This window comes from Labeo rohita, chromosome 3 (assembly GCF_022985175.1).
Source record: "Labeo rohita strain BAU-BD-2019 chromosome 3, IGBB_LRoh.1.0, whole genome shotgun sequence".
NCBI classification, from domain to species: Eukaryota; Metazoa; Chordata; class Actinopteri; order Cypriniformes; family Cyprinidae; genus Labeo; species Labeo rohita.
Genome location: NC_066871.1, coordinates 22,125,694 through 22,153,564, shown reverse-complemented (window position 1 = coordinate 22,153,564; position 27,871 = coordinate 22,125,694). Strand labels below are relative to the sequence as shown.

The window sequence follows — 27,871 nt, the reverse complement described above, 5'->3', positions numbered from 1 at the left end:
CCAGATAAAGAATTAGTTGTGTGTTATTAATAGTTCTAAAAGCTTTCCAACCATTAGTCCAAACCATTATGTTAGAAGTGTATGCAGTTAACAGAGATCTCCTCTCAATTAACGACCCTGTGTATGTTGCTTAGGCACTTGCATAATACAAAGCCATTTCAACCCGTATATCACCCAGCACTACTACATATATCATTCCCTCTCCAAATAGCCCAAAAATTTGAAATAACACATTGTATCTCAAAACCTTTGCATATTTTGCTTATATGAACCTGTAAAGCATAACTAACTGGTGTAGTTCACCAAAAAAATTAAAATTCTGTCATCATTTACTCAGCTTCATATCGTTTCAACCCTGTAACTGAAAACAAACTTAGATATTTAGCAGAATGTTCAAGCTCCTTTTTACACACAAATAAACAGCATATCTAGTCCTCATCCACTCTAACTGTATGGACAAAGATTCAAACCCGTTTGGAATGACACAAGGGTTATTAAATGATGACAGAATGTTCATTTTTAGCTGAAATATCCTTTTAAAACCTGCCCTATAACGCAGCCAATGGCTATAAAGTCTGCCGGAGGTTTAAATGTCGATTTGAACACGAGCGCCCAGGCGGCGTGAGTTTTGAAGAACTAAATAATGCATTTTGAGCCACAAGCAATAAGCGCACGACGGCATCTGAACACAAATCACGCCTGGAACGCATCTGTGATATGCATCACAATGCAGAGGGGTTCTTTTCGCCCTCCTCATCTGAAAAACGAAACATTCCCTTTATCTAGAAACCTGCTCACTTCTCCACAGGGATAAAAGTGACAGGGGAGATTAAAAAAAGATAACCAAGGCAGAACAAATAAAAGTCACAGAAACGGGACAAGCGGAAGACAACGGCGACAGTCACCGGTGGAGCTGTAATGGCCGTGAAACAACCGTGAAAAGGTGGAAGCAACTGTCATAGCAAAAGTACCAACAAAGGTGTAACGGAACAGTTCGCTCAAAAGTGAACATTCTGTCATCATTTACTCAGACTCGTGTCATTCCAAACCTCTAGGCTGTTGTTTTTTCCACCACAAAAGAAGACATTTTTAAAGAACATTTACACAGATCTTGCCATATATCATCAACTGTCAAGCGAGCTCTTCAAAATCATTACCGCATGCCTAGACCTTGAATGCGATGGTGACAATTCTTAGCCTTTGAAGATTAGACAGACAATGACTGACAAATCAGAAAAATATTATTGAAGACGCTGTGATATGAAGCCACTGGAGTTGCATAGGGCAAAATGCATGTCATTTTGGATGCATCTTTGGGTCAGGTTGGTCCCCCCTTGATGTTTCTGCCAATGTCCAATTTGTACATCCCCTTCAGCAGATGGTGGAGATGTCTGAGGAGCCAGCAGAGGAGTCGAAGCTGGCGGCAGTTCAGGTACCCACCCCAGCACCATGTTTTCAGGCACAAAGAAGCGGCCCGCAGTCGTGCAGCAGGCATGGAGAGCGCAGTGTCTGCTGATGCCCAGCTCTCCACACTGGCACACAAAAGGCTTCCTCAGAAGCAGTGAATGACCATGACGAACACCGGGTCCTCTGAAAGACCCCACAGTGTCACACTAATACATGGTCTGTCAATGGCTAATGTCTCATTTTCTGGAAAAGCTGTGTCCGTCATGCTTAAACAGTCATGTAAAATGACATGAAAGGTTCATTAATGCATGAAAGTTACTGTAGACGTATTGGGTCTCGTTCACTATGTATGCGCTTGTATTTAAGCACACAGCCTGTGTGCAATTGTTGTCACAGAATCATATTGATATGTCATTTATAAACACCAATGTATTTAGGATAAAATATGCAAAAATAATGGGAATAAATTCTGTAATAAGAACGTATAACACTAAATGATTAAATAATAATACAAAATACAAAAGAAAAGAGAAAGAACAACAACAAAACTGACAAAATATAAAATATTAAAAATAAATTATCTGAATAAAATGCACAAATATATTCATGAATAAGGTTCCATTTGCTAACATTAGTTAACATGAATTAACAGTGAAACACACTTGTAAAGCATTTACCTCAGTTCATTTTAATTTTAACATTTAGTAATGCATTATTAAAATCCAAAGGTATATGTTAATATTAATATTAATTAATGGTCATGTTCTAATATGAACTAAGAATAAACAGCTGTAGTTTTACTCATTAACATTAACAAAGATTAATGAATATTATAACAAAACATTAGAACATTATTGTAAAGTGTTACCATTAAATGTATACATGTAATAACTAACTAAAACACATTTTGGGAGTCTAAATTATATAAATTAAATGTATAAATATATGACCCTGTGACCCTGGACCACAAAATCAGTCATAACGGTCCATTTTTTGAAACTGAGACTGATGTGTGGTTTGTTAGGATAGGATATTTGGCAGAGATACAACTATTTGAAAATCTGGAATCTGAGGGTACAAAAAAAAAAATAGAGAGAAAATCACCTTTAAAGTTGTCCAGATGAAGTTCTTAGCAATGCATATTGCTAATCAAGAATTAAGTTTTGATGTATTTACGGTAGGAAATTTACAAAATATCTTTATGGAACATTATCTTTATTTAATATCCTAATGATTTTTGGCATAAAAGAAAATCATACAATGTATTGTTGGCTACTGCTACAAATATACCCATGCTACTTATGACTGGTTTTGTGGACCAGGGTCACATATTTATAAAAACAAAGACATGTATACATAATATATGAATGCAAAGAGAATAATTAAATTAGAAAAAAAAAAAAAACACTATGTGACTCTACAATTAATCTGACTAATTTAAAAACGTTTGATGATGATTCTCAATCTGGGAAATGTTCTGCATAAATTCTGCCAATAATACTGGCCACTATCAAAGCTGTTTGTTGTATTTCATTTGGTTACAAGAACAGAAAACTTGGAATTATTTGAAGACTACAAAATGCTGAAAAATAAATATTACAGACCTATTTTGGGTGTCCATATCCATTATGAATCCAGTAAAAGCTTTAGAGTGCAATTATTGATTAATGAGGCCTACACTCTTAAAAATACAGGTTCTTGCCACCCGATCTCATGACGAAAACGTAGCTGTGGGAACTTTTTCGGAAGATGCAAAATATGTACCACTAAGTACATAACATTGCATTTTCCAATAGAAATGAACACCAGGCAGTAAAATAGCTAGCACTTGTAATAATTTTCATACACAGTTATGATTACAGCTCCATATGTTTCCTAACAAGCTTGTTCGACAGCTCAGCCGACACAGAATTGGACTTAGGATGCGGAATTCTTGGGTACGAATCATGTGAAAAACATGACTCATGATGAAAGCGCTTGAAAAACAAGGTAAAACGGCATGCTTGCGATTGAGATTTTATGTCACATTCGCTTTTGTTCATACTCTCAGGCAGGTTTAGGTGTAGTGCAGATGGTACGATATTTTAAAACGTCAAGGAGTGTTAGAGTTATAGCGCCACTCAACGGACATTTTAAGTCAGAAGTGCGGACACATACTAAACCAACATAACATAAAACGTACCAAATGTACGTTCATCTGTTCCAGGGAAAAACCCAAACACTTTTTTTAGCACCATTCAGTGGACATTTCACCTTGAATATGTCATGAAACATACATGGCGGTATATTGTGTCTTGCAAAAAAGTTCCCACAGGTACGTTTTCGTCATGAGATCAGGTTGGGTTCTTTATAGACATCTATAATAAGAAAATTTCCATTGCAAAAATGTTCAAAATGTTCTTCACACTAAAAGCAAAAAAGAAATGTTCACTGAAAGGTGAACATCCATTCTATGGCATCACTGCTAAAACTCCATTTTGGAACCTTTATTTTTAAAAGTGCATTGTGATCTTTTACAAGCATATCTAGAATCTCAAATTACCTTTGATTTTTGGCTGTTTATGTTCCCCCTTGACCTACTTTACCATGTGTAGCTTCATTAAATAATGTATTGGTTGGAATTAACTTGCTGTCAAAGTGTGCCTGAACCTATTAGATTCAAGAAAATGCAAAAACGCCCATTTCGAAAACACACACTCACATATACACACACGCACACATCGACACACACCCTCCCTCTCCGGAAGGTGTCAGTTCTTTGACTTCTCTCCAGAACAGCACCGAACTCGCAAAGGTTAGCCTTCCCCTAGCATAGTCATCACACTCCCGTGGAGACAGCGCGGCTGACAGACTCAGAGATGGACTGGTATTCTCACACGCTGCCTATACACTTTGTCACAAAAGCCTTCCCTCCTTGGGATTTCGAAATGACAGAGCAAATTGTTCCTTTTATCAGACGCTCAGATTTCTCACTCTGTATTTTGGCTGTAGACATGCGACGATTGTTTTTTTCACCCAGGGTTGTTGAAATTGCAGCCATTGTAATTTCACCGTTCTCGAGCCAAGCGAGACACCACATCCAGGTGAAGCGTCCTGCCCTGGGGCAAAAGCACGCGCTCGTGTCCTTTCGTTCAGGGTTGTTTAAGTCGAGTCTACAGCTGTAAAGTTAGCAGGAAAAAGCACGGTGTGATGCATCGGGAAATGACCGCTGCGCTCGTTTTCCTCAAGGTTTTCAATTCCAGATGCATATATTTACATTTTCTGCACTATTCATTTATCTGATCCTTCACCGTGGAGGAAGGGAGCACCTCAAGCCCATAAGAATGTCCCTGATTGTCTGAATACTAAACACTCGCCTGTGTTGCTGAAAATAGGAACGCTCAAATAATACCTCATTAATGAATCAATTCTCCTCCTCTGAACACTGAAAAATACTCAAATATTCAAATCATCTTCAAGCTTCAGCAAAAGGCCTCATCAGTATGTTACCCAAGAAGCTTTATTCTTTTATACTCTGCCAGCATGAAACTTTGATGATTACAGGGAGAAAAAAAGAAAAAGGAAATCGGATGGGAAAGGATCTAATTTTAGTATCTTGGCAATAAATAAATAAATAAATACATAAAAAATCATCCAAACTTGTCCACACGTGTGACAATCAAAAATTCCCAGATATAAATATCAAGATTAAGAGTGCAATCTAATATGAATTAGTATAGTTTGCCCATAAGCAAATAAATGCCAGGCTTAGGACACTGTACTGCATAGTAAAACACCCCTAAAGCACTGTGGTTTAAACTGTGATAAATTAATTTATTATTTTTTAAGATAAAAAATAATAAGAAAAAAGCCAGGTGGATTTTTAGATTGCAAGTAGTGCTGTCAAACGATTAATCACGATTAATTGCATACAAAATAAATGTTTTTGTTCACATAATAAATATGTGTGTACTGTGTATATTATTATGTATATAAATGCACACACACGCATGTATATATTTAAGAAAATTATGTTATGTTAATAATACTTGTATATAATATCAATTACATGAATATAAATAGATGCATGCAAATATATGTAAATATTTTCAAAATATACACTGTATGTGTATTTATATACATAATAAATATACACAATAGCATACACACATAAACAAAAAACAAAACAAAAGCTTTTATTTTGGATGCGATTAATCGCAATTAATCGTTTGACAGCACTAGATCCAAGTAATTAAAAAAATATAATATAATATAATATAATATATTCCTGTGATAGCAATGCTGATTCTGAGCAGCAATTACTCCAGTTTCCTTCAAAAGTCATTTGAATATACATGACATTTCTTATTAAGATTAATACTGAAAAGTACATTTGTGGAAACTGATTTTTTTTTGGATTCTTTGATGAATAGCGAGTTCAAAGAAACAGCATTTACTTGAAACAGAAATTTTGTTTAACACTATAAATGTCTTCACTGTCACGTTTGATCAATTTAATGCATCCTTGCTGAATAAAAGTATTAATTTCCTTCAAACTGACCCCGAACTTTTAAACGCTACACATACAGTAGCACCTTCTTCACAGATCTTGCTGTAGACTGAAAATTCTGTCATCATCTATCCTCCTCCTTTCTAAGCTCCTCTGACTTTTTTTTCTGTGAAGTTGTCGAAAATTTCAAAGCTGCTCTTTTACATAAAAAGAAAATGAATGCTCATCACTGGCTGTCAAGTCCATTTGCATGATGATATGATGCTTTTTTGAAAAACGTTGTCATTTATGAACCGAGATGAAACTCACAAGATGTAAACCATCAGAAAAGGCACAAAGAGACGCTATTTAAAATCCACACGAGTAGGACAGAGCCAAGAGTCAAGAAACCCTTATGCAAGTCTAGCACATTATGACATCACTAATCTATAAAATATGTCAGAGATGGTGTAAGGGGGAGATGTAGAAACATGAATAAGAGAAATTACAATGTTCAGTATGGCACCAAGAGAACTGGAAATCCCACCTTTCATTTGTTAATAAAGTTATCACCCGTTTATTTTTAATGCACATGCATAATTAATTGTACTAGACCCCGGGGTAAAAGGTGCCTTTGATATTACTTTACTTTCCAAAGCATCTGCTTTTCAAGATAAATGTGCAAATTTGGCTGATGCTTCATGCAATCGCAGACAGAAGAGCAAAGTCGATTGTGCTTACTTGATCTAATATTTGATGTTTTTAAAAATGTTGTAGATGTAAGTACCAAATGAGAATCACTAAAATTCTTCAATATATCTTGAGACAAAGGTCTTCTTAATGTTTTCAGTTTTGTTTAAGATAATTAAAACAGCAGTTTTTAAATAACGAAAGAATATGTAAAAGTATGGTATTTGGGGTAAAAAGTGCCCCTGCTGTTGGGGCTAAAAGACACAATAATTAACATGATAATTAATAGAAGGCTGAAAAATTAGTTAAAATTAGTTGACATGACATTGTTAGATTCAGATGGTAAATATCATATATTATGTTGGGTGTCCATCTTAGAGATAATCACCATGTTTAGAATGAAACCATCATATTTAAAAACATGATATTAATAATGAAATATAATAAAATATTTGTTGTTCTTCTGTAAATCTGTATTAAATTATTATGGGATCTTTTTTAAAGCTTTCAGAATCTTTACATTTTAAAATTATTTGTTTCTGTATTTTAAAATATATGTTTTATATTAACATATTTTAATGACAGTATATTTATTGAACAAAAAAATAATTATTTTATTTATCAAAATTTCGCCACCTCATACACTTATAAGATTTTTAAACAAAAGTCGTTTATTTAAAGGGGTCATCGGATGCCCATTTTCCACACGTTGATATGATTCTTTAGGGTCTTAATGAAAAGTCTATAATATACTTTGGTTAAAAATTCTTAATGGTTGTGTAAAACAACACCCTTTTTACCTTAAATCAGCTCTTCAAAAATCATCGCATTCTGGTCGAGGCTGCTTTAAATGCAAATGAGCTCTGCTCGCCCCGCCCCTCTCTTCTCTATTTGGAGTGACGAGCCTGTTTACTTACTTAGCCACGTTTAGCCGCTAAACTTAGCCGCTAACTAGCACATTATTAGGAAGGACGATCGCAAAGATTCATAAAAAAAACTTATACTCACTTCTGCTGTAAGTGAAGCTGGATCACGAACAATTGCACGAAGTTTATGTTTGAGTAGTACTGAAATTAAATCTTACAGTAATGGTATCAAAAATGCTACATTAACAAGACAGCCACCGCACTAACTGACCTAAAAATTGACCCTAAATTTTCACGTTATTGACCTTTCTGCAAACATCCATGCATATGTATGTTTTGAGCTCATAATTTTGGTTAAAATGTCATAACTCTTCAAACTTCAAACTTCTCTGGTGACATTTGTTTGAATTGCTCCAATCATTTAATCTGCTTAAACTCCACCCCTTTCTTACAATCAAATGCAAACTCTAATTCAGGTTTGCCACTATTCAATCAACATGTTCAATGGATTCAACCGCATCACCATCACAGATTTTTTTTTTTTTTTCATTTTCGATAATCCGTCACACTCAGATAAAACAGAAGGAAAGATCTGTCACTATTTCCATTTCATCCCGACTTTAAAGTGATGTGCTAATTATCAGAAGCTTCTCACCCTCTCTTAAAGGGATAGTTCACCCAAAAATGAAAATTCTGTCATTACGTACCCTCATGTCATTCCAAACCTGTAAAACCTTCATTTATCTTCGGAACACAAACATTAAATGTAAAATATGGATTATAAAATATAGGTTATAAGATATTTTTGATGAAATCCGAGAGCTTTCTGACGCTCCATAGACAGTAACATTATGGTTGTCACTGTTGTCACTTGGACTGTTTTAACAATGTCCTTACTACCTTTCTGGGACTTGAACGTTTTAGTATTCCTGTCTATGCAGGGTCAGAAAGCTCTCGGTTTTCGTCAAAAATGTCTTAATTGGTATTCCTAAAACAAACGAATGTCTTACAGGTTTGGAACAACATGAGGGTGAGTAATGAAGGTGACAGAATTTTCATTTTTGCATGTACGATCCCTTTAATGAACAAACAAATGCAAGTTTATCAATCATTTCCTTATACAACTGTACATCCAATCTACTTTAAATGAGACATTAATGTGAATCATAATGACTAGAGATTGAAGAGCTATAATATCTCATTTTGTCATTTAATATTAACCACCATCAATGACACTACACGGCAATGACAAACAAACAACGGCTAGGATATGATTAGAAAAGAGATAAAAGTTGCATCTATCCGGTATCCCGGAGGGGGCATATAATGTTTCTGTGGTGCTTGGTGAGCACTCGTCTCATCTGTGCAAATCCTGTTAAAGTGGAAAGAACTGCCTTTGAGCACATCGAGCCCACAGAGATTTGTCTAGAAGCGTGATGGACCACAGTCACCGGCTGACACAAGGCCACCGCGTGAACGTATGTGAGTTTAAACCTCGCACTGCAGCACATCCCCGCGTTCAAACCGTCATCTCTGAGGTCATGTTTATTGGGCCGCGCAATACCCAGGAAAGCTCCTTTAATTTCACTACAATATCAGTTTTTGTCCTTTGGATGGAAGTCCTGCTGTCTGCGATATGATGTTTTCTGGGGGTCTCTGCACACTCGGATCCATATATCCAACAACGGGGGGTGGAGGGGGGGGGAGCGTTTTGACTCGTTCCAATTCCGTTCGTTCTGTTCCTACCAACTAATTGCATTGGTGTGATTAAATACGCAGATCCAATCTCATTTCTAAATGCTGTAATGTGATACGCTTGCGTGAAGCACAGTGGAAAAAATGGCATTACGCAGAAAATGAGAAGCACCAAATCAAAAGGGAAGCTTTGATGGCTGCTTATTTTTGGCTGTACTGTAGCCGGGCCGCGGCTGAACATTTCATGTATGCGGTGACTTTTGACTCAGTGTGCACCTCTTATGATTGCTGCCTGCAGCTATTTTCTAAAACACAATGGTCTGAGAGCTTTAATTATTTTTGGCCTTGAACAGCTAATATACTTTTAATTGCTTGCCATTTCCCAAGGACCGTTTTATCTCCCTGACGTCTTTCTAGTAAAGTGTTCGTAATTTCGTTGGGGTTAAGCAGACAGAATTTCATCCTAAACCCCATTTAAAACGTGAGCGGTAATGAGAGGCAAAGCAACCTAGAGCTGCTCTTTAAACAGCACGCAGCTTATTTATGAAAACTGCCGCATCCAGCATGCTTAGCGGTGCCACAAACCCCCTCTATTATGGCGGATCACGGTGAGCGAGCTGTACATGCCAAAAACCGAATACTGATGCCTAACACGTATTGCATTAAGGAGAGCAAATGGAAAGGAGGGAGCCGTTCTCTGATGTCTCCTTCAGGGCGACAGCCATATGTTAAAAGGTACATGCTGGCTATGAAACAATATCTAAAAATAGACATCATGTTACGTTCCTGATGTTCCTATTCATACTATGCATCCATTTATAATTACATTACGTGACTTTAATGTCGGCATATGCTGAAACAAATTGCTTTGATTCCCGAAGTCGCCAAGAACATCAAACCACGGAGGTACACCACAGAGACAGCTGCTTGTAGACCTTTTAATTGGCAAGAATATGTAATACAACACAAGAATAATATTCTGGGCCATATTAAACTATATGTTTATTTTATTATGTTATGTTAGTTTCTTTTAATCACTCATTACTATTATTATTATTATAAAATATTTTTAAGTGATATGAAACTACATTGAATAAAAACTATTCTTAAAGAAAAATAACTTAATAAAAAATAGATAGATAGATAGATAGATAGATGGATAGATGGATAGATGGATGGATGGATGGATGGATGGATGGATAGGTAGATAGATAGATAGATAGACAGATAGATAGATAGATAGTTCATAAATACATATATTGTAAGTTCTTAATAATTTCTAGGGAAAAGTGAATTAATAATTTTAGGAAAGTAAAATCACATTCTCACAAGTCCTTGGGTGACATTATATATTTTATGTAAATAGTTGTGAATCTTATTTACATTACAAGTTATGCACGCTTTTTTCAAATTTGTTGTTTGGTTGATATTTATTGTATTATTTTAGTGTCACCAAACGCCTAAAATGTCAGTCTTTTTTATGGATTTTCTGGAAACCCCAATATTTACCAGTATTTTTTTTTTTTTTTACAAATAAAATATTAAATATTTGTAGTTACTATTCACATGAAAATATATTCGAAGACATGGTTATTTCCCCTGGTTATTATATTTTATTTTATTTTTTTTGTTTTAACAGGTACTAAAAATAAAAATGTTCTTGGCTGCCTATTGGGGGAAAAAAATCACTATTATCATTATAAAATATTACTTTTGAAAAGATATGAAACTGTACATTAAATAAAAACTATTCTTACAGAAAAATACTTAATTAAAAAAAAAAAAAATTGCCTAAAATGTCACTGTATTTTTTATGGATTTTCTGGAAGCCACAATATTTACCAGTATTTTTTACAAATAAAATATAAAATATTTATAGTTACTATTTACATAAAAATATATTCTAAGACATGCTTATTTTTTAAGCTGTTACCAGAAATGCACCATAAAAAGCTGTGATATTTTAAAACACATCTAAAATACATTAATCCATAAATATTAAAAGAGCCAAAGGTACATACAAACAGTTTCGAATCACGTATACATACACACACAATGTCATTTTCACCTTTATTCTCGTGTTTCAAAAACATGGGCAGCGACAGCCCCATCCACCACCAGAGACTTGAAAGACAGCTGAATAGCAATCCATTCCCTGAGCTCATTTTCATATTCATTTAGTCGCCACCGTCTCTCTATAGGCCATCTACATATCTCATCCTGAGACGGCAGAGAGGTGGAATCAGAATTCACAGCACCCATCAGTTCAGGAGGCACATCTTGATCTAACACAATGGCTGCACTGTACCACATGTCTCCTATCGGTGCCTTTATCTCTCAGCGGAGCGGCAGGAGACTTCCTGTTCCCCCTGCCTGAAGTGCTATCGACTTATAGAGCCGCGCTGGAGTTTGTTCTGTAGATTAGGGGGGGTGATTACACTGGGGAGCTGCTGTATCCCTGTAAAACCACGGCCTGCTCAAATTTATTGCCATGCAATCATATCCAAACATACAGGGAACAAGGCCCATCAAAAAAAAAAAAGAGAAAAAAGTGGATTGCCTCCACTTTTTGGACAAAGGGTGCTTGTGTCTAAATGATTTGCTGCGAATGCTGTGTAGTTGTGTTGTTAGTGGAGAGGGGTGCTAATCCAAAAAAGTGTTTTCCTTGTCCTGTTGGTATGTTGCCAGCGTGTCTGAAAAGCCACGTTTACACAGTATGTTTCAGATCGACGCGGGAAGCCACGGCTGACTTTTCTAAATAGCTGGCATGTTCAAAGATTAAAATATCTCAATTATGGACAGAATTACTGAACAAATGCATATTCTAATTAGCCCTGTTTATCTTCCAACAAGCAGTTTCTCTCTCCCTCTCTGTCTGGCTCAGACGAGTCCACCCGAAGCATCCTTATCTCCACACATACATGCTCAGCCCCAGACGGCAGACAACGGATGGCCTCCTTTATATGAGGAAAACATTTACATAAACAGCAACCGCTGCCCCTGCCAGGTTTAAGGAGGCAAGCGTACGGTTTAATACCGGTGTCTTCTTCATTCATGACCCTAGAGTCATTTGCCTGCTCTGTACCATGAGACATTCACAAGTCGGAGGACACAATAGTCGCGCAAAACGCAACTGTTTACTGTGCCTTAAACCACTGGTTTGTGTATCCTAAGGTACTTCAAGGAATAAAACATCCCCAAAATTCTGCCTTTATTTATTCATATCTACTCTCATGTCGTTCCTAAGCATGCGGAGAAATTCTGAATTAATGTGCAGATTGCTTTTTTCATTTGCAATATAACTTTTAAAGTCTCAAAAAGAACACTTTTTTAATTTAAGAAATGTAATTTCTAAACTGATCTTGCCCTCAAATGAGCTGTTAACCATTTCAAATACGTTTGAGAACCTGGGGCCAGATTCATAAAATATTAAGAATTCAATTCTTACTGCATTTTCTAGTTGAGTTCAGAATATTTTGTATTCCCAGTAACATTTCTTGGAATTATTATTTTTTTTTTATTTAGATTGCTTTAATGAAAAAAAAAAGTTATTAAAAAACATTTGAGAATTTCTTCAACTGTTCAACAATTGCATTAAGGAACATTCTTAACATTTTTATTATTTATTTATTTACTTAGTTATTTTTTGTGACTGTGGCCCCGATCAGATCCACTTATAAAGATAACTGAACAAAAAGGGTTTTTTTTTTTTCTTTTGGATATATTGACATAGTTTCTATTCAGGTGCCAAAGAAAGTACATTCTTAAAAATAAATGTTCTTCAAGATGTCATAGAAGAACCTTTTTTTTTGATGCCAAATGTGGTTGTAAACGATCCCAGCCAAGCAAGAAGGGTCTTATCTACCGAAACAATCAGTTATTTTACATTTTAAATACTTTTTAATGTCAAACGCTCATCTTGCCTTGCTCTGCCTGAACTCTGTGTATTCTGGTTCAAGACAGTTAGGATATGTCGAAAAACTCCAATCGTACTTTCTCCCTCAACTTCAAAAATCATTTCAAAATCATCCTACATCACTGCAGAAGCACCGACCCAGTCTCTGCAAAGTGAACATACAAAGAAGATCAAACACCCTTAGCAAAAAAGGTAAAACAAGGATATAGGACGATTTTGAAGCTGAGGGAAAACATGAGATGGGAATTTTTCGACATACCCTAACTGTCATGAACTGGAAAAAAACAGGCAGAGTAAGTCAAGACGAGCCTTTGACATTAAAAAGTATATAAATTGTATTACATTTATGAAATTAACCAATTGTTTCGCTAGATAAGCCTTCTTTCTCGGCTGGGATCATTTGCAACCGCATTTGGGATTGTTTGAAGCCGCATTTAAACTGCATTTCGGAAGTTCAAACTGGGGGAAACACAGCAGCCCATTATGTGGAGAAAAATGCTGAAATGTTTTCCTCAAAAAACATAATTTCTTTACGACCGAAGAAAGAAAGACATGAACATCTTGGATGACAAGGGAGTGAGTACATTTTTTGTTCTAGAAGTGGACTTCTCCTTTAACATCTGAAGAACCTTTTTGTGTCACAAAAGGTTCTTTGTGGCGAAAGAAGGTTCTTCAGATTATAAAGAGGTCAGAAAGAGATGGTTCTTTAAAAAACCTTTCACTGAATTGTTCTTTGTGGAACCAAAAATGATTTTTCTATGGCATCGCTGTGAAGAACCTTTTAAAGCACCTTTATTTTTAAGACTGTACTGAATGTAATATGAATACTTTCACAATAATTTTTGGTGCTGTTGAATACTTCAGTCCACAAACTTCATTAAAAAAAAACGTGATCAGTATATTATCCAAAATGTATTCTTTTTCGAAAGCCATACAGGTGTGGAACAATACGAGTGCAAGTAATGATGACAGAATTGTCAAATTTTGCTTTGTTAAACCTACAAAACTAAAAATATCAGAGCTGTCAGGGGATAAAAATAGATAATCATGACTAACGTCATCATTTTCTTCAGTTCCTTTGTAAGAAAAGATATTGGGCTTCTTTCATGGAACACAATTGCTTTATAAACTTTTTGAACAAAAACCTTCACATTTCTGGCAGGATGCCGATGAGCAGAAGACAAAAGCTTGAAAAACACTGCCTACAACAACCCAAAGCTAATGATGGTGAAACACATGTGCAGAAGCCAATCTAAACACACATTTTTCAACTAAATGCTTATAAAGAGTGTGAATGCAGCTACCATAATGATCACATCTAATTATTACACCAGGACATAGTGTTGCATGAGCAACCAGTAAGGCAACAATTTTTGGCCAAGTCTTGGAAGGCCATGGCTTTTTCTGATGTCACCGAAGAAGGCGACTCATACCTGGCAATTGCCTCTCAAGTGAACCATGCACCTCCAGAAAATGGCCATTTATCAGAAACAAATGAGATGTCATAGGTCAGAACAGCACCCAGGCCTTGCATCCTCCACAGGCTTGCTATTTGTCACACCAAATGAGCAAAACAACAGGCTCTGCAGAGAACACTGCGAGGACAGCCTCTCCAATTAGTCAACTGATACACCACTGCTGCTATCGCCATCAGCGAGCCGGTCGGCAGCAAATGGTTTCCTTTTAAAACTTCGCTCTCGTCACGTACAGAGAGTTGGGATTTAATTGAATACATGCAAGCTCGAATGAAAACATACCAGCTACATGCAAACATCTGTGGCTTGTTGTGCTTCTGATCATTTTTGGCTCACTCTTCCAAAAGTGTGCTGAATTACTTAACGAAACAATGAAATCAATCACCAGAACAGAGAAGCTTAAAATATTCATTAACGCCTGGAATTTTTTACATTTAACCGCTGCAAACTAGATTTAAGCATAGCCACCAAATTTCAGGAAAACACTGACACATCATGTGAAGGCTAATTTGGATTATAATTATCCGGAAAAAACCGTGCTCCACAAATTGGCAATGTTATTTTAAAAGTCCTTGGAAGTGAAACAAATGAAATAGTGGGAGAGAATGAGGCGCGGATGAAATAAGCCAAGTCACTGATGCGGTGTTGAGGGAAGCTTTTATTCTCCACAAATCTCAAGATTTCATTGTTTCCCATGTTTCAAGAATTTCAAGGATTTTTCAGTCTGTGAAGGTGATTTGACTTCCACAGTTAAAAGCCACGTTAATGAACATGACTATGAAAGCCTGTGAGAATTGTGTTGATATTTTAAATGAGTGGGTTGGAAAAAAAGAGTTTTTAAAAAGCATGCACAGAGAGTTGCAGCTCTGCAACTGCCTTATGATCACTACAAAAAAAAGTAGTGTTTTATTTTGTTTGTTTATCAGAATGCAAAACTGCTATTTGAAATTGATTATAAGTAGAACTGGCAGATAGATAGATAGATAGATAGATAAATAGATAGATAGATAGATAGATAGATAGATAGATAGATAGATAGATAGATAGATAGATAGATAGATAATGACAGTGAATGGCTGTTGATATTCTGAAGTCCAATAAAGTGCAACCATCCATCATAAAAAGTACTCCACACAGCTCTGGGGTGTTAATAAAGGCCTTCTGAAGTGAATCGAAGAAAAATATCCATATTTAAAACTTTATAAACCATAATGTCAACATATTTTGCCATTATTGCATATATGTTGGGGTGTGATTTTTCAATGTAAACAGTCAAAACTGTTTTATTTACATTTCACTATTTACACATTTATGAGGACGTGACCCAACCACTGCCCCTAAACCTAACCATTTGTCAAAAAAAAACACAAGATATAACACGCAAATACAACTACAGTCATAATTTATTCAAAAAACATTAGTATTCCAAGTCTTCCAAAGGCAAAACGATTGATTTCAGCGAGTAATAGATGTGTTCGCAGTCTCATCCTGTGTGCCGCAGTCTGTGCGCAAATTCAAAAAATGCTGCCAGAGGAAGCATTACGTCAGCTTTGGTTGTGAAATGCCATTGGCTCTTGTGTGTTTCGTGGCTGATTATGTCATGCTAATGTTCGGGAGTATCTTTTTGAATGAAATGTGAGTGCGTTAACGAAGCGGGTTCATTAAAACTTTGTTTAACTCTCTTCTTCTCACAAAGATATTGTATGGCTTCAGAAGACTTGGAATGCAACAGGACTTTGTACAGGTTTTTAATGCTTTTATGGTCAGCTTTTGCAATTAATAGCTGTGACTGTACTTATATTTGCCTGTTACTGTTTTATATTGTTCAGAAGTGGGTAGATTTAAGGTAGGGGTGGGGGGTTAGGTGCTCCGATAAAAGTATAACTTCATATAAAATGATTTATATATTTATGCATGCAAACCATTAAATTAACGTAAACTAAAAACAATAGAGGACACTGCACATTGAAAAGTGATGCTAAAGGGGTACTCTGTGTGTTAAAAAATGATGCTAAAGGGGTCCTGACCAAGTGCCAATATTTGACAAGTTGGGAGTGAGAACGTATTGATAATATCTAGCTTTCTCCAACTGTCATATGCGTGTTCACAAGAGAGTGGCATTCCAGGGAATGACATTTCCCAACTTACAATCCAACTTCTAACAATTTTCTTTCTTGTACTTCTAATTCGTGGCCGGTGTTTTGTCTTGCTCTTTCCTCTGTACTTCTGCGTTCGTCACTTCCACGTCCGTCACTGTGTTCACCTACATCCTACATCATACGATGGAATGCAACTTTCTCGTGAACACATGTACGACAGTTAACGGAAGCAAGAGATTATGGTTTATAAAGTGCATTGATTCACTTCGGAAGGCCTTTATTAACCACCCGGAGATGTGTGGAGCTCTTTTTATGAGGGATGGATGCACTTTATTGGGCTTAAAAAAATCATCAGCCATTCACTACCATTATAAAGCTTGGAAGAACCAGAACATTTTATAATATAACTCTGATTGTATTTTCCTAAAAGAAAAAAGTCATACACACCCAGCATGACACCTAGGGCGAGTTAATCAAGGGCTAGTTTTCATTTTTGGGTAAACTATCCCTGTATGCTTCACTGAGCATTAAATTGCAATAAATAGATTTCCACAATCAAGGCTGTTTCTACAAGCACAACTGTTTTCAACATTGACAATAAATGTTCCTTGAGCACCAAATCAGCATATCAGATATCTGAAGGATCATATGACTAATAGCTGCTGAAAATTCAGCTTTGCCATATACTCAACTAAAAACAGTTCCTTTACTGCACAACCCTGCTTTACAATGAATGAAGAAAAACTGTGAAAGAAAAACTGGCTTTGTGCTTCATGGAAGTTGTGCATGTCCTTCACGACAGTGTCCTAAGCTTCATGAGCTCCACAGCCAGGCAGACGTCTACAGACAGTGAACACTGTTAACAATGTGGGGAGCTGTTCTTGGCACTGTGCAGCCATGACACTTTGCCCACGCACTCTCTCGCACACATGCTGTCCGCTCATTCCGCGCTGGTGGGGGAGGATACCTCGGGTTTGAATGTCAAAGAGTCAATGTATACAAACAAGTCTGGAAAATTGATGATGCTTGCGTATGCGTGTGGTCTGTAAAGAATATTAATATTCCCCGTGCCCATTCCCTATATCTTTTCAAATGGGAGTCTGCTGGACTTTGAAGGTGGGGAGAGGAGGGGCGGAAATCGCTGTCCGTAAACTCCAGCCGTAGATGACATTATTAATCTCAATTTAGGAACTCTGTGAATGCTCACTGAGCTGCGACAAGAGGAAGCGATACAGTAGCCGAGCTCCTCCCAGCGGGGTGTTCCCAGATTAGAGTACACATAGCCTGTGCCTCCCCTGCGACGCATCAACGTGACAGAAGTCCGTCGCCGGTGACCTTTCATACAGATAGCCAAAAGTTAGCTGTCAGATGCTCGCCATTACACCCCAAAATCATCCTGGAGCAAAAAATTGATTTTTGTTTTGCAGCAGCCAGGCAGTTTATGGAGGGCAATTAAGAGCTGTTTTCCTCCACTGGAAGTGGATTCCCTACGCTGGGGCCAACGGCCTGCCAAAATGGCTGTAAGAGGATGTCTAGCAGCTGCGATGTTCGCTAAATCGAAGCAAGGCCGATAGTCGGCGGATCTTTAAGGACTAGAAAGTCTTTTTCAGTAATAATAAGGCATGCAATGACAGCTGCCACCGTTCCACTTATTGAGTAAGTGCGAGCCTAGTCGCATAGGAGAGCAGCCCACCATGATGGGAAAGATGTCACCGAGTAAGGAAGATGCAATTAAAGGCTCACCTGAGAGAAAATGAGTGCCGGTGTCTCGGCGGGCTGTTATGAAGCCCCACGTGCTGTGTATTAGAGATAAAAAGGTTCATCAGAAATTCTCTCCGAAAAGGCAGGAACGGTCGCCGTGAGGATTAGAAATCCCCTGTTATGATATTCATTAGCATAATAAAATAAACAAATAAAATCTGTGGGGCATTCAAATTGTAATCCACATCAATGGCTTTTCTGAGCATTTTTCCCCTTCGCAGAGAAGACCACGCAGCATAAAATGATGACAAGCGCAACAAATATACCATAAAACCTGAAATACAGCCACGTCGATGCCAAAGGAACAGCCTGTACCACAACCGAGAGTGAAGTCTAGCTTTGCGTTTCCACGCACATCTCTCGATCGGTCACCTTTGCGAATCCCATTTTCATCCATAGATGTCGGGATTATCTTCACTATCTCCCTGACACAGTTTGTTTCTGTTTACACTGCCATGTGGCGTTTTATGTGCTGTTGTATTGTGCATATTGATATTTCACACCAACACAGTCCTCTGAGTTGTCACAGGTTGCATAACATTCATTCTGGCTGATACACTGCCAATTCTCTTCTGGCACAGGCTCCCGTCGCCCATGGCAAAATAAACATCAAAACCTCACCATGCACGCCAAACCCGAAGAGATTCGGGAGCGACCTGCGCGGCTCAACGTGGATGAGGATGAAGCCAGAGAAGCAGATTTAGAATACATCACAAAACCTCTGATGAAAAAGAATCTCATCTCAAAGGGTTTACCAGCCGTCCGCACAGGGGTTGGAAGAACACGTCGTGTTCGAGGAGAAAATATTGCGAAAAAAGCACGATAAAAATAACCCGGAACATGTGACCAGGAGCGCTAGAGGAAAACCTGATTTATGTCAAACTGCTGGATAATAATCCACACAGCACAATTTCAACAGATGGGATGATGTCTAGTGGGACCTGAAATGTAAGGCTTCATGGAGAAATGGCTGAGCACATTAGAGTTAATATCCACCTGATATCATCTGTGATCTCCAAGTACCAGCTGAAAAGCGCCAATGTGACGGATAGCGCCAACATCTGGTCCTCAAAGCGCTCGCAGACATACAAACCACTGCGAGGATCTTTGATGAGCCAATCGCAACAAGCAACAACAGCCTGAACTCTTCAAGACACGTCTCTCTCACCCCGACGTTAATCATGGCGGCAAAAATGCCAAGCCGTTCCAGCTTCGCTGGTGCTTTTTAAACAGAAAATGTATGTTGTCTTAAGGAATGCCATCTGCATAATACCTCATAATCCTGTGAATCCTGCAAACGTCTGTCTGACAGCAACATAGGCAGAGCCCGCAGGAGAGGTTTAATCAAAGGTCAGGACAGAATCTTAACACCGTTTACCAACACGGCCCAATCCCTCATTTGGTGCGGCGCCAAATCCCAACTCCGAGGGGAAATGCGATTTCAAATGACTTATTGTACAGTGCATGCTGATGAGAAACTAATGTCATTAAGAGAATATGCGAAAGCAATTGTTCCATGCACTTTTAATTGGGGGGGGCATTTTCATCTCTGTTTTGACACAGCAAACAAAAGCACGTCAGTGGTTTATGACCATTTATACCTCTGCAAACGGAGGGGAAGCATAATTTGCCTTCACAGGTGAACTATATATTCAGGCTGTCATAGCAATACTGATGACAGACAGATGGAGTGTTTGTTTTGCACTCGGGAAAATGCAGCTTTACACGGACCGCATATTACAAAATAAACTTTACTTATTGCTTGTGCTAGTCGGTCTACACACAGCCGCCCTGCTCCTTTTCAGGCTAACCCCTGGACTGGTTTTCCTCACATACAGAATAACCGTTTAACATAGAGATTCTTCTGTCTTAAAAAGATGGAGGACAACAGGCAATTTTCACTCGGAATGAAGACGGACGGTACGGGCAAAGCGCAAACATCTGGAAATCCTGAAGAGATAGCGGCACTTTTACAAGATTAAATAGACCACATTTAATAACATTTTACTGGGGAAGACTAATGTTTCCTTTCAAGCGCATTAGCATTTTGATAACCGGCTGAAGACTTTTCTCCCATTTGCGATAAGGAGAGAATGCGAGGCCGCGTAGACAGCGTGAAATAATTGGCACGCCGCATGTGAAAAGTCAGCATTTAAAAAGGAGAGGGGGTAGAAATAAGGAAATAATAAAAAGGAGGAAAAAAAAAACATTTCCAGGTAGATGAGAACCGAGGGAGTGCTGATTCTAGAGTTCAGAGATGGTTCGCCACGGCTCAGGGTGATTTCACAATTTGAGCAGCCCTCTATGTTGAATAAGTGGAGTCTGAACTAATTATGTAAAAAACTGTAAAAAAGCATGCCTCAGCACTATGCCCAGAGTTAGCCTGACGTATTGCACTGTACTTCCACTGAATACAAAGCACGAGAGCCTCTCATGCGATTGGCCTGATGTCTAAAATAAGAAGTAGAGTAGCCTCGATCCATTATCATGCCTCCCAAAAAAGCCTTCAGACTGCGTTACGGTGTAAACCGAAAAGTAAAAGTAAAACAATGACTCATCTGACCTATGAGTAAGGCTTGGTGTAACCACGGTAAAGCCTCTGGCGGATTTAAGACACATGAGCGTGTAGCCGTGCCACGGGGTGTTGGTGACTGGTCTGACAAAACCATGCTGTGCAAAATCACTTTGAATTATCACTGTTATCATCACCAGCAGGCCCCAGCCTCAGAGCACCTAAGGACAAAATGCCCAACGTTGAGCTGTGAGCTCTTGATGTCCATGAAGACTGACGTGACTAGTAACGCTTCTTCAAATACAAAAGCCTTAACGGAAGCACGGAGCCAATTAAATCATATACAAAACAAACACAAATTAAAAGAGATGTTAAGCGTGCCGCTAATGCCCATCAGCGAATGTCATGTACACGGAGACTGAAGGTCATTGCGGCGGCGTTTTTTCTTCACTTAACTGCTCTCGAGCTATTGACCTGTAAAGCCACATTTCTAATCTGTACATTGTAGCAAGTCAAACATATTTACAAATATTAGCAGTGATGAAAGCATTTATCAATGACTCATTCTGGTGTCAGGCAAGGCTTGGTCCTGCGGGATCTCGAAGCTGAAAAAATATTTATTGGGAACTCCATTTGGTGCCTGGAAATCATACAGAATCACATTGTGTCAAGCCAAGTCAGTTTTATTTGTGAAGCACTTACCACAGTACACAATTCAAAGCAGCTTCAACGTAAATCATGATGTTAATGTTTATAATATCTCAATATATAATGCTCTATAGTCATATTTAGCAGATTAGAGCTGACCCAGATAGCACACATATGTCTGCAAGATGTCTGTTAAAGATCGCCTGATCTGGAAAGCATCTGCTGTGTACAAACATCTGACAGATTAAGGTGTCAGTTTTACATACATTTTAAATCTTAAACATCTTAAAGACATCTAATATAAATGTCTCATAGACGTCCTGCAGATGAGTAAATACTCTAAAAAAAAATATGTCTTGTAGATGTAAATGCAGATGTCAAATGTATGTGTGCTATCAGGGGGGTGATAATATTGTTTACATTTTGTGACACAAACACAAACATCTCAAGTAGTTGAGACTTATTACCCTGATAGCACACATAGATTACAAAGACGTCTGCATTTACATCTGGAAGATATATTTTTTAGTGTTTGCTCATCTGCAACACGTTTATAGGACGTTTCCTATCAGATGTCAAATAGACGTCTATTAGATGTCTTTAAGATGTTTACGATTTAGAATGTATGTAAAACTGACAACTTACAGATGTCTGTCAGATGGTCATACACAGCAGATGCTTTCCAGATCAAGTGATCTTTATTTATTATCTATATTGCTTTTTGTAAGTACTCTGTGTATGTGGGTAAAGTCAGATATACTTTTAAATACAACTGTATATAGAGCTACCCTCATGAAAATGAACCATGGTTTTATTGTAGTAACCATAGTTTGTCAGCATATGGATTACAATTTGCACAGTTTTACTACAAATACCATGGTTAAACTATAGTTAGTCTAGCAAAACCATGGTAAATTTGTGGTTACAATGGTTTAACTATAGAAACCATGGTATTTGCAGATACAATTGTTGTGACAATATTAACAATCATGTACATGTTGTCTTAACTACAATAATTAGACAGTTATTGTCTTTCAAAATATGTTATTACATAACCAAAGCTATAAATAACCTGGAATTCTTTTGTTTTTTTTTTCAGTAAGCTCCCAATTTGGCCCACTAGCTTCCATGATAGCACACGTACATCACAGAGATGTCTATTTGACGTCTGTATTTACATCTCCAAGACATATTTTTAGAGTGTATGCTCATCTGCAATACGTCTAAAGGACGTCTCCTATCAGATGTCAAAAAGACGTCTATTAGATGTCTTCAAGATGTTTATGATTTAGAATGTATGCAAAACTGACATCTTACAGACATTTGTCAGATGTTTGTACACAGCAGGTGCTTTCCAGATCAAGTGATCTTTAACAGACATCGTGCAGACGTACATGTGTTATCCGGGTTAGCATACCAAAAGCCAAGTAACCTGCAATCTTAAAATAGATTTGTAAGAAATTCTTATAAAATCAAATGATAAAACATATGTTGTTTCAACTATGACAATTCTGTTTTAAATACATACTAGCATAGCATACAGATTTCCAGTTAGCCTGATAGCCTAGCTTATACATATTTGTATACACATTTGCTTACACAAATTAGCACTTAGCTTACATGTAAACCACAACAATCTTATTATTTTTCATGATTTTTTGAAAACACAATTTTTCACAAAAACCAGCTAGCTTGGTATACAAATAACCAATTATCCTGCTAGCCTAGCATGTGTGCACATTACATTGCCACTATTTATTTGTACTGTTTGTAGCCACCAGTGCTACCTAAGGATAACCAGAAAGGCTATTTTAATTATCTAGAAGAAGAGATTGTGATAATGTGATACATTTCTTTTAACAGGCATCACAAACGGTCCAAAGGGGATAGGATTCTGCAGGAGAGATATAAACTTGCACAACACCGGGCAAATTCCACTTAGGTCTAATTAAATCACTGTTTTGTTTGGCCATCTATGATTTCGCTTAACACTGTTTAAAACGAGCACCTCTGAAAGGTGTCACCACATCTTCATCCCTTTATCCTCCCTAAATGGACTAACAATATAGAGATGCAGCATTGCTCTGCCCACCGTGAACGTTATTTCAATTACATTAAAAATGTCAACACAAATAACTGTGCCAGCGTGAGATCTACAACTGAGATACCATGTGCCGGGGGTTCTGTCTTAAGCGGATGATGCAGGTGCTAAACGCTAATGGTTTAGAGCGCTACAATCCACGGCCAATTAAGATTTACGAACGCGTGTTTATCAATGCAAACAGAGTCAGGATTAAAAACAGATTATCCTGAAATCCATTGCCATGAGGGCCAACATACTCCATTACATTCCAATAAACTGGTTTCTACTCCTGGCCAATCAGCATCTCCCTCCCTGAGGCTATTAACCAGCTATTCTGCTAGTCTTCTTCATTCACAGACCATCTACAAGCAGCAGTATCGATTGCACTGGAAACCCTTAATAACCCAAGACAACAAGCAACCAACATGGATACTTTCTTCTTGAAACTGCAGTTACAGTTCGCCCTCTGGGATTACACAATAAATCACTTGCTTATCGCCCAGCACTAGACTTCTTGGTTGGTACATCACATTAATGAGATTCATCACATGTCTGTGCTTTTAAATCTCCATCGCGCACTGCTAAAAAAGACCAGATTCGACTAATGCTGTCTAGACTGCATTCCGAGACAGATTGGTTTGAAAAACCTTTACGCTTTAATAGAGAAGGTTAAACAGCGTTGTGCGGAAGTCAATGACAACCATCACTGTCAATGTAAAACTTATCTGTCATGTTCTCTCTGGAAATTAACGTGAGCATAAAGACTAAAAATGTGACAAAAGTATCCAAATTAAAAGGTCAATTAATCATTTTTCATGTATGGGCTTCCCCCTTTGCAGGATTAACCCATGTCTTTTCTCCTCATAACACGCTATTGTTTCATATAATCTTCCATATTTCTCCACGGCCCATATAAAATTCAGCATTCTGAAACAGCCTACAAGCTCAAATGGCTGGTACCAAATTGGTTGAATAAATTAAATGGGCAAGCCAGTTAGAGAATTATGTTATGGTAATGAAATTTGAAATTTTTTTAGAAACTAAAAGATATTTAATAAAAGTCACAATAAACAGACTACGGTTTGGAAGGAACAACTTCAAGGTCTTATTCTGCAAAGAATGGAAAAAATGTGTCACTGTCTATATTCATAACCACCACCAAACAAAGCATTTGCCACCTAAAATATTGATCTTGCTGATTCAGGAGCTTTTTCACTTAAAAACGAATACTTTATTATGATATCACAGCCTGGTGGGGGGAAAAAGGAAAAGGAAAAACTGCCAGGTAGAGAACCAGAAAGCCAGACAAGACAAAATCATAGAGGTTCCTTCACAGCAGTTAGGAGCTTTATCATAATTTCAATTCTGTCTGGTCAAAAAGAACCAAGCATCCTGACAGGCTAGTTAATGTCTTTCCTTTAAGTATGTTCCTCTGGTAGCTGCTTGAAAACCGTCTGACATTACAAGTCAAAGTAGACTATATTTGAAGGAAATGGATCTTGAAATTTGAGCTCATCTTTCTGGTATATCTGTTGTATTCAGCAACCAAATTCCTTCAGCAGACTGGCACAAAGGTTGTTCGTATATGCTATCCAGCAAGCATACAGTTATTACTTATAAATGTAGAAAATAAATTAAAAATAAATAAATAAAAAATATCACACTACACGAATACTGCCAATCAGAACATTTTTTTCTCCTCGTTCAAAACACTGAGAGTGTTACAGCTTCGGAATTTCTCAGGAAAGTGCTTAAAAGTTCATCTATTAGTGCCAAATTCATTTGGTGTGGAAAATAACACCATAAATCATCTGAGGCATGGAGAAACCATACAGAGCGTTTTGACATATTGTTGTGCCATGGATCTTGGCACATTTTCTTCCATTTGTTGGCACTGTGTCATAGCCATAGTGATTCAGTCTCTATTTGTTGTAAAAAAAAAACAAAAAAACATCGACATTGTGTAGGACCATCTACGGGCTCAGCTGTTGTTTTTTGTGCATAATATTCCTCTGTGGGAAACCACGATTTTAACCATTGACTCCAGAATGAAAATTGGTCTTTTGCCATATACTAAGCAGGGTGCAGGGAGCACTCCTTTATTGCAGCTGGCCATTAAGCATTATAATTACGAGTCAAAATTGTAGGTTCATGTGCTCTTGTGCCTATATGGCCAACAAAACGAAAATAGCAGATTCTTAATTACCTTATTACACTATTAGTGTTAGTTAAAAACAAAATGCCCCCTCTGTCATGATGAATTGCTGTGAACCGGAGCGAAAAAAGCTGCTTTCAGGTGATTTAAGACGTTTCAACTGTCGTATATATAACAGGGGTTTGCTTTAAGCTAATGCAGGACATAAACACAGATCAAGAGTAGCTTAGCTGCATTCCACTGTCTGAGTGCAAGATAATGCACTATTTTGGAGCCAAAACAATATCTAATATGTCTTAAAGGTTTTAAATGTGACAGCTCTGTGGTGACAGTGGAATTAGTCAGGGTAAACCACTCGAGTGAAGTATCTGCTGTTAACCTAGGAAAGGTTAAGACCTCTTCTCCAGGCTGCTTCAAATAAACCAGAGCTTGATTAAACTGGAAGTTACAATCGCTCTCGTAAAACATAACCCAGGGTCTGTGTGTCTACAAATACCTGTGTGAATCACACCTGTCATCATAACTCTTGTGTTTTATTCAGTAATAATAATAATAATCACACAGACCCTCACCAGTCAAATCTATCACTTCAAAATTGTTAAAAACAGCAGAACACACTACAAATGGCTACTAAAGTAGCACACTGCTAAATACACAGGTGCATTTCTAAAGCTTTTTAGTCTAAATATGAAATTTAGCCTGCAAGTTTGGTGCTCGAAACAGTCAGTTTGTGACTAAGCGACTTCTCCCACGTCCACGAAAGACTACTCTATTCCCACAGCATAAGGCAGTGAGAAAGCAGTCATCAGTCCGTCTCCAAGTGACAACCTGAAAGATGTTACTGTTTCTGTCATCCTCTCTGTAACCCTATTTCATATTTCAACGTCGGGTACGTCTGCGATGCACAATGCCTACTTCCTCGCAATCTGACTCAGACTATCAAGCACAGATGCATTTATTGATCCCAGCGTGAGAAGATGCACTATAATAACCTGAACTTTCCAGTCGCAGGTGAACCGGCGAAGTCCTTGGAAATAACGCTGTAACATTTAAATCCTATCGATCTCAAGCAGGTAAACTGGCGCAAGCATAACTTTGTGATCGTTAAGATCTGGTGGATGTAGCTCGCAAAGTCCTTTAGAAATGCTATCAGTGTACGGGCATCGACCATTAAAGAGAGAGCATGAGGTATGGACCATTCCTTAACTCGGGAGATCTCGGAGCATGCCTGTACCCAAACACATGCCATGCAGAAAGCACCTGTCTCTCTCTCAAGTCCCTGAGAAATGTCCCTCAACGCCACAAACCTCAGGCGTGCATCAAGATGCAAGAATACAAGCCAAGCTGTTGAGATGTCACCACTAACCTTTGATGTTGCAATAAGGCTCAAGCGAGAGTCGAAAGAGAAGAAAAACGTGTCGGCTGAAGATTTAACGGCGGCGCACTGAAAACATCCCACGATTTCGCGTTCAAATTCCTCCTCTAACCAACGCGCTCATTTTCCTTTCTCCCCACCGCTCATGTGTCTTACCTGAAGGGCATCTCCCACGACTGCAATTAGCTGCCAAGATTTCATTGTGGTCGGGCAGCGAAAACGCAAAGGAAAAGTGCCTCCTGTTTTCTCAGTGGAGGTAAACCGATTGCGCGCGGAGAGAGGCAGAACGGGCAACGGAGAGCGCGCGAGTGGTAGTCAGTGGACCGTATCCACGTGGTGCCATGTAAATGACTGCATCTGTCACTCCACGCGCCTGTGCCACAGTCATCCTTGTGATCCTTCTCAAGTTCACACCATTGAGCCTGACTTTGGCTCAGGGGTTTAGTGTAAACAACTCGAAAGTGATGCACGGAATCCTACAGCTTTTCTGCACCACAAGTCGATCTAGTTAAGTGGCGAATGTTGAGCTGTGCATTCGGTCTGAAACTTCTGTTCTGTATAGTCACCTGTTTCTCTTACAGTAGTAATATATTTAAGCGTTCCGTTCATCTTAAATAAGATGCGTAGTGGATCTATATTTAATAAAGACCAGGGATGTTTGCAACATCATCAGTTTAACCAATTAAAAACGAGGTGACCACCACCACCACCTTCTGAGATA

At 38.0% G+C, this 27,871-nt stretch overlaps 1 protein-coding gene across 2 annotated transcripts in view; it reads right to left on the bottom strand.

The window, feature by feature from the left end:
• Window positions 1–27,515, bottom strand: part of rbfox1 (RNA binding fox-1 homolog 1) — a 324,483-nt gene extending 296,968 nt beyond the window's left edge. Inside the window, exon 1 of one of the 2 annotated variants that reach the window (XM_051102658.1) lies at window positions 27,307–27,515. In XM_051102658.1, the coding sequence (XP_050958615.1) occupies window positions 27,307–27,351 (45 nt within the window). In that variant the 5' untranslated portion in view covers window positions 27,352–27,515. Of the gene's footprint in view, window positions 1–27,141 lie in introns of both variants that reach the window. The other variant, XM_051102682.1, reaches the window with a different exon arrangement.
• Between the last annotated feature and the right edge of the window lie 356 nt (window positions 27,516–27,871).